At 32.7% G+C, this 18,712-nt stretch overlaps 1 protein-coding gene across 5 annotated transcripts in view; it reads right to left on the bottom strand.

Moving 5' to 3' along the window:
* The window catches only part of LOC143066938 (serine/threonine-protein kinase PAK 2-like), a 43,386-nt gene that overhangs the window by 7,726 nt on the left and 16,948 nt on the right, over nucleotides 1–18,712 (bottom strand). For 4 of the 5 annotated variants that reach the window (XM_076239807.1, XM_076239809.1, XM_076239811.1 and 1 more), the window contains exons 3-12: nucleotides 16,148–16,233; nucleotides 9,809–9,915; nucleotides 7,272–7,437; nucleotides 6,463–6,524; nucleotides 5,235–5,351; nucleotides 4,494–4,663; nucleotides 3,739–3,937; nucleotides 3,008–3,100; nucleotides 1,960–2,059; nucleotides 1,075–1,171 (exon numbers count right to left, since the gene is read on the bottom strand). In XM_076239807.1, coding sequence (XP_076095922.1) covers nucleotides 1,075–1,171; nucleotides 1,960–2,059; nucleotides 3,008–3,100; nucleotides 3,739–3,937; nucleotides 4,494–4,663; nucleotides 5,235–5,351; nucleotides 6,463–6,524; nucleotides 7,272–7,437; nucleotides 9,809–9,915; nucleotides 16,148–16,233 — 1,197 coding nt within the window. Of the gene's footprint in view, nucleotides 1–1,074; nucleotides 1,172–1,959; nucleotides 2,060–3,007; nucleotides 3,101–3,738; nucleotides 3,938–4,493; nucleotides 4,664–5,234; nucleotides 5,352–6,462; nucleotides 6,525–7,271; nucleotides 7,438–9,808; nucleotides 9,916–14,412; nucleotides 14,800–16,147; nucleotides 16,234–18,712 lie in introns of those variants that run through there. The other variant, XM_076239812.1, reaches the window with a different exon arrangement.

Genomic DNA, 18,712 nt, shown 5'->3' with positions numbered 1-18,712 from the left:
TTTGTGTACAAGTTTCATAACATTTGGATTAGGCAATCTAAAGTTAGATATTAGGCTAGGGTATTTTTAGTTTGTTGGTTTACCGATCCGCCGACCTGATTTTGCTGATTTGCAGACTAAAATAAAATTGACTTTTCATGCTTTTTTATTCCCGCCGACCATATCAAATACATTATCTTTGAAAAATAAATAAAATATTCTTTTTTTATGAAATGAAATGCATTAAACACTAACGGAATTGATAACACTTTCTGTTGTGAAAAATAAAACTTCAAATTTACGTATCTAAAAATAGACAAATCAATCATAACTGACCTTGAAATGTCATTTGTGCAAATAATTTTGCGGAACAAAACCTGTTTTTAAAACCCATTACACAATAAGTTCCTTTCCCGTATTTGTCATCATTCCGTAAGATGCATCATCTCATAGAAAAATGGAAAATGAACTTGTCCAACCGTGAAAGACGTTAAGTTAAAGTACTAAATATTAGTAAATGATTAATTATTTGGAATTTTCTTCAGACTAGTGTCATTGATCATAAAAATGTGTCCATTTGGATATAAAAAATGGGAATGCATGACAACTGATTAACCCGATATCCTCGTATTTCCAGTGGACAAGTCTATTACAATTTTGACATGTTTGTTGAAACTTATTTTGTAATATGTTTTTGCAATTTTTTTCTTTATCAGTTTTCGTGCTTGAAGATCATTCATTATTCACCAAGTTTCCTAAAATCGATTAAGGTCTACGTTTGTGAAATGACGTTTAATTTCGTCTTTGTCCGTGGACACAAACCCCCTTTTTCATAGGAAATTAATAGACGATGTCATGCAATGTTTATGACAGCTGAGCAATAATATTTCATTGAACTAATATTTAAGAAATGATGATAAAATAGCACACCGAACATATTGTTAGAAAGGTGAAATATATTTTTTTGCATATTTTTCTGTTTTCAAAGATATTTTTTTTTCTTTTTTTTTATCTGGAGTCTTTTCTTGTCAGTAGCTACAAATGTTGTTCATGTTTAAAAACACAAATTAGGTCTCAGACATGACGAGATCTTACCTTGTGACAACTTCAGGGGCCATCCAATAAGGTGTTCCAACCATAGTTGATCGTTTATTTTGTTCAGGAGACAATTGAGCACAAAAACCAAAATCAGCTGCGAAAAGAAAAATATATGGTTTACAACTATTCTTTGTAGTATAATACAAGAGCATCGATCTTAAATAACTATAATTGGTTTTTTTTTCAAGTCCAGGTGTCTTTTGCTATATTGCTAAATGATACTAATGAAGAAATGACTATGTAATTTCGAGTCACTTGAGATGAAAAATTATCACACAAAAAGGTCTAAACAAAATTTAAGAACAAGAATGTGTCCTCAGTACACGAATGCCCCACTCGCACTATCATTTTCCATGTTCAGTGGACCGTGAAATTGGGGTAAAAACTCCAATTTGGCATTAAAATTAGAAAGATCATATCATAGGGGACATGTGTACTAAGTTTGAAGTCGATTGGACTTAAACTTCATCAAAAACTACCTTGACCAAGAACTTTAACCTGAAGCGGGACCGACGGACGGACGAACGAACGGACAGACGGAGGGACGCACAGACAAGAAAACATAATGCCCCTCTACTATCGTAGGTGGGGCATAAAAAGTGAAAATCAAGAATCTTATGACAAATTCTTCTCTTTTATCCTGTACAAAATGTGAACATGCACATTATATATACAGAGGTTCAACTTCTTTGATATGTAGTAAATATATAAGAATACTATCTGAAGGTACATTTCATTTTAAAGTAAGATCTATCTTCTAAAGAATATATAATAAGTAATATTGATACCTCCTAATGGATTTATGATAAGTAGTATCTATACCTCCCAATTGATTTATAATAAGTAGTATGTAAACCTCCTCACAGATTTAGTATAACTTACTTAGTTTGACACTACCATCCATTCCTAACAGTATATTATCACTTTTTATATCTCTGTGGATCACCTGGTTCTCATGAAGAAATTCTAATGCATGTAAACACTGAAATAGTTATTAATAGTCATTTAGTCATACACAGAATCCTAAAAGACATGACATATTCTTATAAACATTACGAGTATTAGTACTAGTTACCTTATAGCATACTGTCCAGTATCTGCATATATGAACCTTACATTTGTGCTTTCGTAAGCCAGTTTTATTGTTATCGTTTTCGGAGGTTACACAATATGTAACAATCCCAAACGTGTCCAATTCCCCCAAACGTGTCTTTTCTCCCCAAACATGTCCTTAATATTCAATATTGCCAAAACATGTTGTAAATATTCAATATATTAACAACTTATATTCGGGCTTACACACGAATGTCCTAAATGAAATCAATAGCATTAATGTCAATCCTATAATGGGGGAAACAGTTGATGTAGTGATTATTTATATGATTTTTACTCTACTGCACAATCACCACTCCAGGTGTTGGTTCACTTATATTCTTATATGATTAGTTTGTTTAATGCCTGTTGTTAACAAGTATCTACAGAAACTAGACTATTTACCGGGTTTGTAATAACATGAGCAACACGACGGGTGCCACATGTGGAACAGAATCTGTTTACCCTTCCAGAGATCAACCCCAGTTTTTGGTGAGGTTTGTGCTGCTTAGTCTTAAGTTTTATATGTTGTCTTGTATACTATTATATGTCTGTTTGTCTTTTTATTTTTTACCATGACGTTGTCATTTTTTTTCTTCGATCTATGAGTTTGACTGTCCTTCTGGTATCTTTCGCCCCTCTTTTATCATAATTGCAAATTAAATCAGTAACATATGAATTAACTTTTATTATGTAAATTATTTTGTACTAATTAACTCCAATGATGCCTTTTATATCAATCTGAATACTAGACAGTGTGCTTTTAGCAGAATTTACCTTTTTTTCAACAGTTTTGATATTTTAAAAGCTCTTCAAATTATATAACACTTTCTCCTACCTCTCTTATAACAGCAGCTATTTGACCCTCATCCATACAAGTCTCTGTGACTACATCTGTTAAAGACCCACCAGCTAAATATTCCATAACAACCTATAATTAATAATCAAATATTTACAATAACTGTGGCTTGGAGATCAAAATCATTTGATGTGTACTGTCCTGGTTTCCCTATCTACTGTTTCTGAAACATTACAATTATTAGATGTAAAAAAACTCAATTCAACAGAGTTCTTTTCACTGTATATAAATCTCCCTCAACTAGTTTATAAGACATTTAATGTACTTCAGTTTTTATTTGGTTCTCAATTATTCAAATCTAACAAAAACAGTATTGATATAACCAATTAAATAATAAAAATGTGCCATTCAGCTTAATCTTTTGTATAGTAGATAAAAGTTTTCTGTTCTTGGTAAAACAAAAGTCATGTCTATAGATAGAAGTACTTATCCACAACTCCTCACCCCCTACGTTATTTCGTCATGTCTATAGATAGAAGTACTTATCCACAACTCCTCACCTCCTACGTTATTTCGTCATGTCTATAAAAAGAAGTATTTACCCACAATTCCTCACCCCCTACATTATTTAGTCATGTCTATAAATAGAAGTACTTACCCACAATTCCTCTCCCCCTACGTTATTTAGTCATGTCTATAAATAGAAGTACTTACCCACAATTCCTCTCCCCCTACGTTATTTAGTCATGTCTATAAATAGAAGTACTTACCCACAATTCCTCTCCCCCTACGTTATTTAGTAAATAAGAATCCAGGTAATTAACAATATTAGGATTTTGATTTTCCCGCATCACTAGAATTTCATTAATTATAAGTTCCTTTTTAGGTTGTTGAGATAAGTTCATTGTCTTTATAGCCACTTCACGACCTGTGGCAACCTCCATGGCAATAAATACAGTTCCTGAGGCTCTGAAATGTCAAATAAAAGTTAAGGATAGTGTACTCAATTCACTTACATAAACCAGCAATAAATTATTGTCAATGAAAATAATCCTGAGTATAACATAGTGAAAACTAACTAACATATAAGATAATCAAGTCATTTCTAAGCTAATAGTGTCATCTTTCATACTGATATAATCAAATGGTTCCAGTTTGCATTTGCATTTGTATAATTTTTGTATAATTCTATTAGAGTGAAAAAGCATGTCAGTTATATCCAGCTTTTGGTTTGTTTTTCAGTGAACTATTTTTACACTGTCACTGATAGCAGGTGCACTCAAAGGTTTTTTTACTGTAATAAAATATGATAATAATGCACTAAGCTATTGTTGTCGGCCAATCAGAATGACGGATTATAATGCAAAGAGTATGAGTAATTTCATTGTTTGTAAAACATCATGTTATAAGTTAAATGTCCATTGCTGAGGATGTTTTTAGTCATAACAATGTTTTGTTGTACACTTTGATAATATAATATAGAATGTATTAGATTCTGAAATGGTGATTTGACATTTTATCTTACCCTTGGCCAATTTTTTCCATTTTAGTATATTTCCTATTGGGGTCTCCGATTGTCACTATTGTTCGTAATTTTTCTATTATTTCTTCATCTGTCATTTTCTTTTTCTTTGGTTTATCATTTTTTGAGATAGCTCCGTTTGTTTTCTCTTCACTTTCCACAGGTTTTGTATACTACAAGACAAACGTTGATCAAAAATACAATGTGGTGTTTTTAACATATATATGATGTTCAGGAAATATATTAGCAAAATAGATACGTTGTGAAAGTAAAATTTCCTGATATGCTAGATAAAGGAAATTCCTTCTCTAGGCTGGTATTTTTCACAGTTTCATATTATCTAATTTACTTAATGATTTAGCTTTAACAGGATCTTGTAACTTGCACACTTGATATTTTTCTCATTTGAATTGTTATACATTTTTTCTCATTGTTGAAGACCATACAGTGAACTATGTTGCTACCTTCTACATCATTAGGTCTCTGGCATTCAAAACACACCTTCTTTTTGTAAAACATATTCCAAACATACCAGTTCTTTAGATTTTAGGTCTTGTTACTTTATCTATTGATTATTTTTTTATCTTGAACTTGTTGCAATGTATACACACATTTATTCTAATTTTAACAATTTCTCGTTGTTGAAGGCTGTTGAGGTGATAACTTCTTTGTCAGTTGGTCTCAGAGTTGTCCAATGTGCATTCATAACACATCTTTTTTTTTTTAAAAATACTTTAAACTTACAATTGATTTTGTTTTATCAGGACGTGTTGCTATAGGGGGAGGTGCTTCCTCATCATCATCATCCTCTGGAGTCGAGGCCCCTGTTGAATTTTCTGGCTTTGCAGTTGGTGCTGGTTGCTGAAAGACAAAATATTGATAAAGCAATTGACTACTGCAAACTTTTTACCAATAACAAGGGTGGAATTGTAAGACAGTTTAAACTTAAATTATCTTTCTTACAAAAATAAATACTTAGATATACAAATTTTACTCTCTGTAAACTTATAAATGATAAATTCATAATGCCATGTCTCATGTTTCACATTCATTTATTTTCCCGAAAGAAACTGGACTGTATTTTTTGTATTACAATTTTCATTAACTTCCATTAACTCACAATAAATTTCTCTTGGACAATCCTTCTGATGCCATGATATAAGTCACTTATACTTACCTTTTTTATGTATATTTTGTGTAAACATATTTATTTTGATAGAATGTAATTGTTTTTATAAGTCTTTGACATGCAAACAATTTTTGATAATCACATGCGAATTTGTGTCACTGTAGGCAAAGTGTGAATCCATAAAATGTTTTCAGTTGGAATATGGTCAGAAACGTCACTGTGGATAAGCTTGACAGGAGATAAAGTGCTTTTTTGCGAATAAGTTGATACTTTGTTTGTATACTGAATTTTTATTTTGATTTATATGTTTCCATTAGAGGTACATAATATTTTCTATTATTTGATACCATTTTTGTTGATTTGTCTGAAATGTTACATTAGCTGTTTTTATATTGATTGTCTTTGTTTTATTGTAGCTTTTCACCATATAGATGTGCAACGGAATAAATACTATCTTACAGTATTGAATTTGATTTGTTAGTCCCTAACAATTTAGCAAATTGGTTTAGCTGGGCTGCGTCTAGGCAGTCACACATAAAATTGTTTTTCTATTTAACAATATTAGTGTTAACTACGGTCCATTGTCTTAGAGACACAACATTGCCCCTGCATGCTTAAATCTATAAGATATGTGACAGAATTTATTTATTTAGATATAGCATTTTCATTTTTTGACCAATCACTCAACATAGGAACGGAAGTGACAACCTTCAAAAAACGCTAAGTTTTTAATGAAAATGCAATGAAATTGAAAGTTGTCTATTGTTTGTCACACTGTCAAACTATGCAAAAGTGAGAATTTACAGTAGTAACCTTATTGTTGGTCAAACTAAAGTAAATTACCTGTGAAATCATAACATTTGAGTTAAATTTGTCTGATAGCGTTGGCCCTCTTGATTCAGCACCTGAAATTGTATAAAAATTTTATGAACAGAAGATTCTAGTCAAATGAAATACTTATTGCAATGGAATGACTGATCAAATTAAAATCAACAGGGACCTCGTCTTTACAAAACTTAACAGTCAAAATTTCATAACAATTTGTGAAGCAGACTTGAGTTATTCTAATACATATATTTATTTTAATTTTGCCTATTGTTTTAGCGTTTAAAATTCATTAGCCAGAAAAGACTTAATGGTTTCAAAAAATTGTAGAAATGTAAGGTAGTTCTTTTTCATGTAATGGTAACTTAACTTATAACATTGTGTAAAAGTTAAGTGAAGAATTAAGAGCATATATCACCAGAGTAAACAGGAAAATAAGATGGATGGACACAGTCATGGCAGAATACAATTATTTACCCAGCTTTCATAGTCATGTAAGAAGTGTATCTGTGGTGTAAAACCATTGAATATGTCTATGTTGCAGTATTCATGTGTTACCATTGTGAACCCTAAAGTTATATACTAGCAGATGGAAATGGAGTAACTGATATGACAATTAAGCATATAGCTTTGATTAATTTAATTTGAAGTTATAATGAAAAATAGTTTACTCCATTTGATGCTAATCGTACCTAAATAATGCAATTTGTAAAATGACAATTACATTTTTAAGTCTATTTGATACTAACTGTACTGGATAAAGGGTTGTGACACTTAATAATAAAGGTCCTTCCCACCCTTTTACAGTACTATAAAAAGTAACTTACTAGGAGGTTTAATGTTGGTCATATATTTAGGTTTTTGTATATCTTTTTCTTTGGTGGATGTGTCATAATATTTGAGTACATCTAACACGGCCTGAGGATTCTTCTTTTGTTCCGATTTAGAGATGTTTGATTGAGACAGTAGTTTAGCCCACGATTCTGGCATGCCCTGAAATATAGAATATCAAATGATTGAGACAGTAGTTTAGCCCACGATTCTGGCATGCCCTGAAATATAGAATATCAAATGATTGAGACAGTAGTTTAGCCCACGATTCTGGCATGCCCTGAAATATAGAATATCAAATGATTGAGACAGTAGTTTAGCCCACGATTCTGGCATGCCCTAAAATATAGAATATCAAATGATTGAGACAGTAGTTTAGCCCACGATTCTGGCATGCCCTGAAATATAGAATATCAAATGATTGAGACAGTAGTTTAGCCCACGATTCTGGCATGCCCTAAAATATAGAATATCAAATGATTGAGACAGTAGTTTAGCCCACGATTCTGGCATGCCCTGAAAAATAGAATATCAAATGATTGAGACAGTAGTTTAGCCCACGATTCTGGCATGCCCTGAAATATAGAATATCAAATGATTGAGACAGTAGTTTAGCCCACGATTCTGGCATGCCCTGAAATATAGAATATCAAATGATTGAGACAGTAGTTTAGCCCACGATTCTGGCATGCCCTGAAATATAGAATATCAAATGATTGAGACAGTAGTTTAGCCCACGATTCTGGCATGCCCTGAAATATAGAATATCAAATGATTGAGACAGTAGTTTAGCCCACGATTCTGGCATGCCCTGAAATATAGAATATCAAATGATTGAGACAGTAGTTTAGCCCACGATTCTGGCATGCCCTGAAATATAGAATATCAAATGATTGAGACAGTAGTTTAGCCCACGATTCTGGCATGCCCTGAAATATAGAATATCAAATGATTGAGACAGTAGTTTAGCCCAAGATTCTGGCATGCCCTGAAATATAGAATATCAAATGATTGAGACAGTAGTTTAGCCCACGATTCTGGCATGCCCTGAAATATAGAATATCAAATGATTGAGACAGTAGTTTAGCCCACGATTCTGGCATGCCCTGAAATATAGAATATCAAATGATTGAGACAGTAGTTTAGCCCACGATTCTGGCATGCCCTGAAATATAGAATATCAAATGATTAAGACAGTAGTTTAGCCCACGATTCTGGCATGCCCTGAAATATAGAATATCAAATGATTGAGACAGTAGTTTAGCCCACGATTCTGGCATGCCCTGAAATATAGAATATCAAATGATTGAGACAGTAGTTTAGCCCAAGATTCTGGCATGCCCTGAAATATAGAATATCAAATGATTGAGACAGTAGTTTAGCCCACGATTCTGGCATGCCCTGAAATATAGAATATCAATCATATTACTTCAGTAATTTGTTTCAGACAGCTAACTACATAATAACAATGATTGTCACATTCTTTGAAATATGTAAGTGTTAAATCAAAACATCAAAAGTGTTAGTCAATAGTGTTTTTTTCACATAACATTTTATGATAACATCATTTAAAATGCAAACATACATAAGAACTGTCCATCAAATCTTACTTTTTGTATTTAAAGTTTCAATACAATGCTGTTGATATTATAACATTGCAGTTTGTATTTTTTATATTTATATCAATTTACCTATAACAGTACAATTTTTTCATATTTTATTTTCTAAATTGAAATTCTATGGGGTGGTGTATTCGATAATCTACAGTGAACTCTCCCGTATGAGCTGATAACCTACCATGAACTCTACCGTATGAGCTGATAACCTACCATGAACTCTTCCATATGAGCTGATAACCTACCATGAACTCTCCCTTATGAGCTGATAACCTACTGTGAACTCTCCCTTATGAGCTGATAACCTACCGTGAACTCTTCCGTATGAGCTGATAACCTACCATTAACTCTCCCCTATGAGCTGATAGCCTACAGTGAACTCTCTAGTATGAGCTGATAATCTACCGTGAACTCTCCAATATGAGCTGATAGCCTACAGTGAACTCTCCCGTATGAGCTGATAACCTACCATGAACTCTTCCATATGAGCTGATAACCTACCATGAACTCTCCCTTATGAGCTGATAACCTACTGTGAACTCTCCCTTATGAGCTGATAACCTACCATGAACTCTACCGTATGAGCTGATAACCTACCATGAACTCTTCCATATGAGCTGATAACCTACCATGAACTCTCCCTTATGAGCTGATAACCTACCATGAACTCTCCCCTATGAGCTGATAGCCTACAGTGAACTCTCTAGTATGAGCTGATAACCTACCATGAACTCTCCCTTATGAGCTGATAACCTACTGTGAACTCTCCCTTATGAGCTAATAACCTACCATTAACTCTCCCCTATGAGCTGATAGCCTACAGTGAACTCTCTAGTATGAGCTGATAATCTACCGTGAACTCTCCAATATGAGCTGATAACTTACTGTGAACTCTCCAATATGAGCTGATAACCTACCGTGAACTCCCCCGTATGAGCATCAAATCCAACATGGATGGTATGTTCAAAGTTTGATGGGGATGATATGACCGGCTTCTCATTCTGTAGCCTTGTAATCTTAGTACCTAAAATATAAAAAGAAACTGTTAGTGATACTGATAAGAATGAATATGTCCCAAACACTCAACTTTTAAAACTAACACAGTATAACCCTGAATGCAAAATTGATAAACTGACTTCATCATAATTTTACATGGACTATTGATTGATTGTTGTTTTTTAACAATTCAGAACAATTTACAACTAATTCATGCTTCAGGTTTATGCTCTTATAATATACTAGATTATGGAGTGTGTGTCCGAGCGAGAACTTCTCTAGTTCATTACTTTAGGAATATTTATCAAAAAGAAGTATTTCAATATTCAGCCCCATTCTACTATTTAGTCAGCCGTCAGTCGCTACCCTGATATACCCTATTTTTTCCGGGTAACTAATACTAATAGTGTTTGACATTTTTAGCCGAACAGATTTATCATTTTTACATAACTTAATTTATTGTATGCTGGTTCATATTCTGGACGCCAGTCTTTGCTCCTTTATAATATATTTCACAAACAAACAAGAATGTGTCCCCAGTACACGGATGCCCCACTCGCACTATCATTTTCTATGTTCAGTGGACCGTGAAATTGAAGTTAACCCTCTAATTTGGCATTAAAATTAAAAAGATCATATCATAGGGAACATGTATACTAAGTTTGAAGTCGATTGGACTTCAACTTCATCAAAAACTACCTTGACCAAAAACTTTAACCTGAAGCGGGACAGACGGATGAACGAACGGACGCACAGACCAGAAAACATAATGCCCCTCTACTATCGTAGGTGGGGCATAAAAACAAATATGAAGCTTAGAAATGGAAAACTATTAAATACTAACTGGCATGTCAGTTAACTGCTAGTTGTCTGTTGTTATTTATGTATTATTGTCATTCTGTTTATTTTATTTAGTTACATCTTCTGACATCAGACTTGGACTTCTCTTGAATTGAATTTTAAATGTGCGTATTGTTATGCATTTACTTTTCTACATTGGCTAGAGATATAGGGGAAGGGTTGAGATCTCATAAACATGTTTAACCCAGCTGCATTTTTGCGCCTGTCCCAAGTCAGGAGCCTCTGGCCTTTGTAAGTCCTGTATTTTTTTTAATTTTAGTTTCTTGTGTACAATTCAGAAATTAGTATGGCGTTCATTATCACTGAACTAGTATATATTTGTTTAGGGGCCAGCTGAAGGACGCCTCCAGGTGCGGGAATGTCTCGCTACATTGAAGACTTGTTAGTGACCTTCTGCTGTTGTTTTTTCTATGGTCGGGTTGTTGTCTCTTTGACACATTCCCCATTTCCATTCTCAATTTTATGGTGAGGAGAAGAACAATTTACAACTAATTCATGCATGGTGAGAGGAAGAACAAGTAAATAAAATCTGCAAAGTGGATTAAATAAGATGAAAGGCTGGAAATCTAAAGACAGCCACTGGAAAACATGTGCACCAACCAAATTCCCAAGGAATTGTTGCCATATTTGTTTAAATGCAGAGCAGGATTCTATTATAACAAAGAAGTTCATCTTTATGGTTATTAAAACTCCTACAACATGTCAATACAGATATAACTCTAAAAAATTTCCCAGATTTGTTTAGTTACAACAGATACAACTCTAAAAGATTTCCCAGATTTGTTTAGTTACAACAGATACAACTCTAAAAGATTTCCCAGATTTGTTTAGTTACAACAGATACAACTCAAAAAGGTTTTTCCAGATTTGTTTAATTACAACAGATACTTTTTCCAAGAACAGTCAGTGATTAATAGTTTTGGTTTAATAGGATTTGAATTTTGGAACTACACATTATGTTTTAAATATTTCCTATTTCAATTTCACTGTACATGTATCTCTGAACTGCTGTTAATATGTTTAAATGTAATTCCACCAAACATGCCTAATGTCCATTAATTAGACACCTGCTCGATGTTGTTGTCTATATTTCGTATTAAATATAAAAACACTGCTGAACCAGCTGACATTACAGTTTAGTTTATTAAAACAAACTCCATACATGCATCAGCAAGAAATATATTTAGAAAAGTCTGAATTGTAAAAGGAAACACAATTTATTGTCCTAAATTGGAAGGAAATTAACAGTTCGAGTGCATGATGGTGTTACATACTGAAGTATGTTTCAGAAAAAGAAAAATGACAACAAAAAAAGTAATAGATGAAATACAGAGAAAGGGTATATACTTTAGTTAAGACAATGTTTGTTTATTTGAACTACTATTGAACCAATATTGATATCTAATCATTTAAATCTTCAGACAAAGCATCATTGCCAAAAGAAAAGTTTCAATTTTTAAATTCCCTAGGAAGTTATGACTTATTTTCAGTAATGTATGTGCCAATGAACATGTATAGAGCATTCAAGGAAATAATGAATTGAATCTTCAATTACTCATCCTTAGACACAACATTGTACACTAAGAAAGATAGTATTAATCTTTAACAAGAATGTGTCCACAGTACACGGATGCCCCACTCGCACTATCATTTTCTATGTTTAGTGGACCATGAAATTGGAATAAATTCTCTAATTTGGCATTAAAATTAGAATGATCTTATCAAAGGGAACATGTATACTAAGTTTCAAGTTGATTGGACTTCAACTTCATCAAAAACTACCTTGACCAAAAACTTTAACCTGAAGCGGGACAGACGGACGAACGGACGAACGAACGGACGAACGAACAGACGGACGAACGGACGCACAGACCAGAAAACATAATGCCCCTCTACTATCGTAGGTGGGGCATAAAAAGTATTGAGTAATCTTTTACCAACAGAATAATAATAAGGGGATGCAATGTAAATTGGATCTTTTGGCCTTTCTAAGTCTGATTGAGGAGGGGGAAATGAGTTCAACTGTAATCTTGTAAAAGGTTATCCATAACCAAATGGCATTTTAAAGAGTAAAACTGTATTCCCTAATAACATGAAATGCAAAGTAATATTGATTTAATGTTAAAAGTATAAGAAAATTACAGTCATATTCCAGATTATATAGAACGAAAAGATTTTATAGAAAGCAATACTCTTAGCTTGGCTAAAAAAACAAATCTCTTTCAAAAAAACAGGCATACAAATTACAAAACCAAATTTTACAATCCACTTTAGAACAGTTCAGATTAAGAATAAAAATTTGTTTATCCTTCTGTTCAGTAGCAGAGTACGACCTCAGTTTTATCTGTGTTTAGAAGGACCCATATTTAATCTACCCCTGTTTTATCTATGTGTTAAGTAGGACCCTGTTATAAAAAAGTTTAATAGGACCCCTGTTTATTTATCTATTTAGTAGGACCCCTGTTTATCAATCTCGTAAGAATGACCCCCATTTTATCTATCTGTTTTGTAGGACCCCTGTTAATTCATCTCTTCAGTAGGACCCCTGTTAATTCATCTCTTCAGTAGGACCCCTGTTTATTCATCTCTTCAGTAGGACCCCTGTTAATTCATCTCTTCAGTAGGACCCCTGTTAATTCATCTCTTCAGTAGGACCCCTGTTTATTCATCTCTTCAGTAGGACCCCTGTTTATTCATCTCTTCAGTAGGACCCCTGTATATTTATCTCTTCAGTAGAACCCACAGTTTATCTATCTATTCAGTAGGACCCCTGTTTCATTATCTATTTAGTAGAACCCCTGTTTATTTATCTGTTTAGTAGGACCCCTGTTTATCAATCTTTTTAGAATGACCCCTGTTTTATCTATCTGTTTTGTAGGACCCCTGTTTATTCATCTCTTCAGTAGGACCTCTGTTAATTCATCTCTTCAGTAGGACCCCTGTTTATTCATCATTCAGTAGGACCCCTGTTTATCCATCTATTAAGTAGGACCCCTGTTTATCCATCTGTTTTGTAGGAACCCTGTTTATACATCTGTTTAGTAGGACCACTGTGTATTCATCTTTTCAATAGGACCCCTATTTATCCATCTGTTTTGTAGAACCCCTGTTTATCGATCTGTTTAGTAGTGCCCCTGTTGATTTTTCTGTTTAGTTGGACCCCTGTTTATTGATCAGTGTAGTAGGACCCCTGTTAATCTATCTGCTTAGTAGGACCCCTGTTAATCTATCTGCTTAATAGGACCCCTGTTTATTCATCTCTTCAGTAGGACCCCTGTTTTATTTATCTGTTTTGTAGGATCCCTGTTTATCTATGTGTTTAGTAGGGCCCCTGTTTATTTTTCTGTTTAGTAGGGTCCCTGTTTATCTATCTGCTTAGTAGGACCCCTGTTTATTCATCTCTTCAGTAGAACCCCTGTTTTATTCATCTGTTTAGTAGGACCCCTGTTTATCTATCTGTTTTGTAGGACCTCTGTTCATTTGTCTGTTTAGTGTGACACCTTTTTATTTATCTCTTTAGTAGGACCCCAGTTTTATATATCTGTTCAGTAGGACCCCTATTTATCTAATTATAAAATTTCGTTGAACAGTTTTATCATTTACAAAATTAAGAAAAACATAGACTTCACAAAAACATTATCAAGCTAAATTTATAACTCAGTACCTGTGACACTGATTCTTCGAAGAGTATTGGATAAAAAATTCCCACCACTTGACCGCTGCTTCTTCATCATTTTAGATCACAACAACATCATACTCCTTTTATCATTCCTTGATTAATTACTTAACGGAACAAATACACTTAAACTTTAAGTTACTCCATGTTTTTTATGTACTTTAACCACTACACAATAGTCAATTTCCCTTATAAGTCACAAATAAATAAAAGTAATTCCCATAAATTTTATAAGTAAATCCCATCTGTTGGTAAGATTGAACTATTCCATATTTTCATATCATTTCAGGGTAGCAATATGATTGTCTTTCTCTGAGGGCTCATTTAATTTAATTACTCTATTGTGCACATTCTCTTCCAAAGATGCAATGACTAATTCTAATCTAGGTTACCAATGGGGAATTGACCTTCTGTTACAAATCAATAATGTACAAAAAATGTCAAACAGGAAATTAAAAGGGAAAAAATCCCATTTATTATCAATATAATTTCGACAACAATGTTATCTTTTCCCTACACAATGACAAAAATATCTGGCAGTAAATCTTTTCCCCTTGGTAGCCTTTGATATCCTGTGTTAAGGAGAAGGGTTCATTAGTAGAAATTGTGTATAACAAGTACTTCCTTTCCTGGTCATGGGGTATTTATTTAGGGTAGTACTGTATATATGTATGTCAAAGTGTGAGGGAATTCACAAAATATTTCCTCATCTCAAAATCTTCTTTTTAATTAATAATATCTGTTCATTCATTCTATTTGTTAAACATAATTAAAAAAATTTTAAGGCCTCATTAAAATTCACTTTTTGTTACATTACATATATAGATTCACAGGAAACATGCTTTCCAACCCTACTGTCTAAAATACATCACTAGTCACTGATCATTAAAGGGAGATAAATCTGTCATAAATGGAATCAAATCTAACATTTCTGTTACGTTAACTACTTTCTTTCAGGTAAGATAATCACTTGACTAGAAATACTCTTCATGTAATAATATACAATGTATATAATACTGCCGATCAAACCAGTCTATTACTTATATTCCTACGATCAGATTGAAAGATGTGCACAAAATTGTTCAAAACTTAAATGGAAAATGAACCAAACTCAGGTTTAATAGGAAAATGTTTTAGAGAAATATGTACCAAGCACAGATTTTTATTGCAAAATGAATAAAGCACAGGTTTTCAGAGGAAAATGAATCAAAAAGAGTGTTTTTTAGTAAGAAAATAAATCAAGCCCAGATTTTTTAAAAGGGAAATGACCAAAAAAAAAGGTTTTTATAGGAAAATGAACCAAGCCGCGGTTTTTAAAAGAAAATGCCCAAGAAAAGGTTTTTATTGGAAAATGAACAAAACTCTTGTTTTTAGAGTAAAATGAACGAAAAACCGTTTTCTTTCATTAAAAAAATGACCCAAGAAAAAGTTTTTGTATGAAAATGGAGCACACTTAGGTTTTAATAGGACAATGGAGCATGCTCAGATTTTTATAGGAAAATAGAGCATGCTCAGGTTTTTATAAGAGAATGATCCAAGAAAAGGTTTTTATAAGAGAATGATCCAAGAAAAGGTTTTTATAAGAAAATGATCCAAGAAAAGGTTTTTATAAGAGAATGATCCAAGAAAAGGTTTTTATAAGAGAATGATCCAAGAGCAGCACCTCCACCATAAATAAGAGGAAGTAAGGAAAACAAAAGTATATTTTTTGTATATTGCTCACTTTTAGGGGTCTTTATTCTTCTTTTTTCTTCTTTGCTGTCAGGTTCTTTAGGGAGAGGTTTGTGTTCATGAGGAAGATCAGCAACTCTACAATAAATATAAAATATTCATATGTAATGACGTAACATTGTGATATAAACCAGTTTGAAAATGATGAATAAAGTGTCAATTCCATTGGTATTCTAATACTCTTGGCTATAAAGTGTCAATTCCATTGGTATTCTAATACTCTTGGCTATAAAGTGTCAATTCCATTGGTATTCTAATACTCTTGGCTATAAAGTGTCAATTCCATTGGTATTCTAATACTCTTGGCTATAAAGTGTCAATTCCATTGGTATTCTAATACTCTTGGCTATAATGTGGTAGCCAGTTTTTATAAGTGGTGGAAGCCCTACTAATAAGAGAGAATTGTAACGTCCATCATAAAAACTAGCAATTCTAGTGAATGTATAATTGCTGTCTATTATTAACCAAGATTTGTCAACTCAATTAATGTTATAGAATTCAAACAAACATAAAGTTGAGCTGAGGACAAAAACAAAGGTGATGTAAGTTGCCTGAGAAAAGTACAATTATTTTGCTTAAGGTAGGTAGCTGAGTAAAATTGTAAATTCATTTGAAATGTTTCAGTTACAAGTAACCCTTACAGCCTTGGTTGGAAATGCCAAAACTTGAGTGATACATGTTGAAATTGACAATACTGAATGCAGCAATTTTATTTCTCAATTAAATCATAACAAAGAAATCACTGGAATTGACTGTCAGCTGAAATCTGCTACATGTAAAATATCATTTATTATTCACAACTAAAACATTCAATTTCCTCGCTTCAGTTAAATCTAATTCAGATTTCTAAATTTCATCCCAATTAAACGGGAACTTAAAAGTTTTTCAAGGATATTACATTATATTCATTTTGATGATGGAAATGTAATTTCTTGCTTGTAAAAATTTAATCAATAACAAACATGCATTTCACTATTGCGAAATAAAAAGACTTTGTTTGAAAGATATAATTTCTGGTGTGGGTGGTCTTTTTTTAAACTTTTTCTTTCTTCAAAGAGTAAATAGTGAACCCATATTGGTGTATCAGCACAAACATTGATTTTGTTATAAAAAAAAATATAACTTTAACTAAATATCAATCCTAATTAACAGCTATGAACATTTACGGTCCTTAATTATATTAAGTAATATTAATTTTTTCATATACAAATGTACATGTACTGACATTTTGGCATTGTAAAAGATCATGGTTTTTTTCAAGACTGTTAATACCATCTATACACTAAATCCATTGGATGTGTATTGAATGATATTTTAGTCTTTGAAACATGAATTTTATAGTTGTTTTATATTAACTTTGAACTAGCTTTCAGTAACATTCAGTTCTTGCAAACCTGTATTTAATGTCTTAATTCTTTTGCTACTTGTTTTTTGTCTTTTTCTGTTGAAATGATAATTCACAAGCCTTTTGAAGCGAGTTTAATAGTATGTTCTTATGTTGTGTTGTTGTCACAGGTTAGGGGAGTGTTGGATGCCTTGAAAACATGTTCAAACTGTATACATTTTTGCTCGTTATTGAAGGCAGTACAGTGACCTGCAATTGCAGTCGTTTCATTGGCAATCCTACCACATCCTCTTATTTTTATATACATTGATCTTCTTCATATACTGTAATCTACTGCTTTTTTTTCTGCCTGAGGCTTTATTTATAATAAACAAGGAAATATACAATATAACAATTTGATTAGCATTAAGTGTTGACATTAATCATATCGTACAACATTGTGGAAACCATTGATAACAAATGACTCAAACAAATACCATATTTACATATAATATCTCCAACAATATACTGATGGATATGCATGTTGAAGGAATATTTTGTGTTAACTCCTTATGACACATGAGGGGCAGTGTAAACATTGAAGGAAGACAGATTGAAATACACTAAAATGTTTCCTTCTTATGAGGTTATTTGGTTGTAGAAGTTTAATGTCAAATCCTCTCACTGTTATTTATATACATGTGCACCTTATATCTGAATAGAGTCCTGAGTTTTAAATATCTCTCTTTTATCAGATTTGGGGAGTGAATGTCCTGTTAACATTGCCTCTATAAAAGTGGTTATGAAGCAACATTTGAAATAACATCTTTTTCATTTATCATCCCCTTCCCTTAACAATATGGATTAGAAATACTTTCCTTAAATATTAAATTAAAACATATCGATCAATTAAAACAAAAAGTAGAGGTTAACTGTGGGGACACTGGGAAGGTCAATGAAATGACCCCCTCATGGATCAGATGTCATTTTGTAAGAAAATTCAAGCTCCAATGATTTGGAAAAACAAATCCCCATAGGAGAAACCGCTAGATTTTAATATGGTACAGGCACAAAAACAGAGCATAGATTAACCAATATTTTCACAAAAATCTTCTTTTTTTTAATATTAAGATTTTTTGTAAGAAGAATGAATGAAATTTTTTACCAGAAGAAATATGTAATGCATAGTATGTATTACTGTAAATACACAACATAAGAGTGCACTCTTTCAAC

This window comes from Mytilus galloprovincialis, chromosome 3, assembly GCF_965363235.1.
Source record: "Mytilus galloprovincialis chromosome 3, xbMytGall1.hap1.1, whole genome shotgun sequence".
In the NCBI taxonomy this organism is placed as follows: Eukaryota; Metazoa; Mollusca; class Bivalvia; order Mytilida; family Mytilidae; genus Mytilus; species Mytilus galloprovincialis.
Note: the sequence above shows the minus strand (reverse complement) of the source record. Positions and strands in the feature narration are given on the sequence as shown.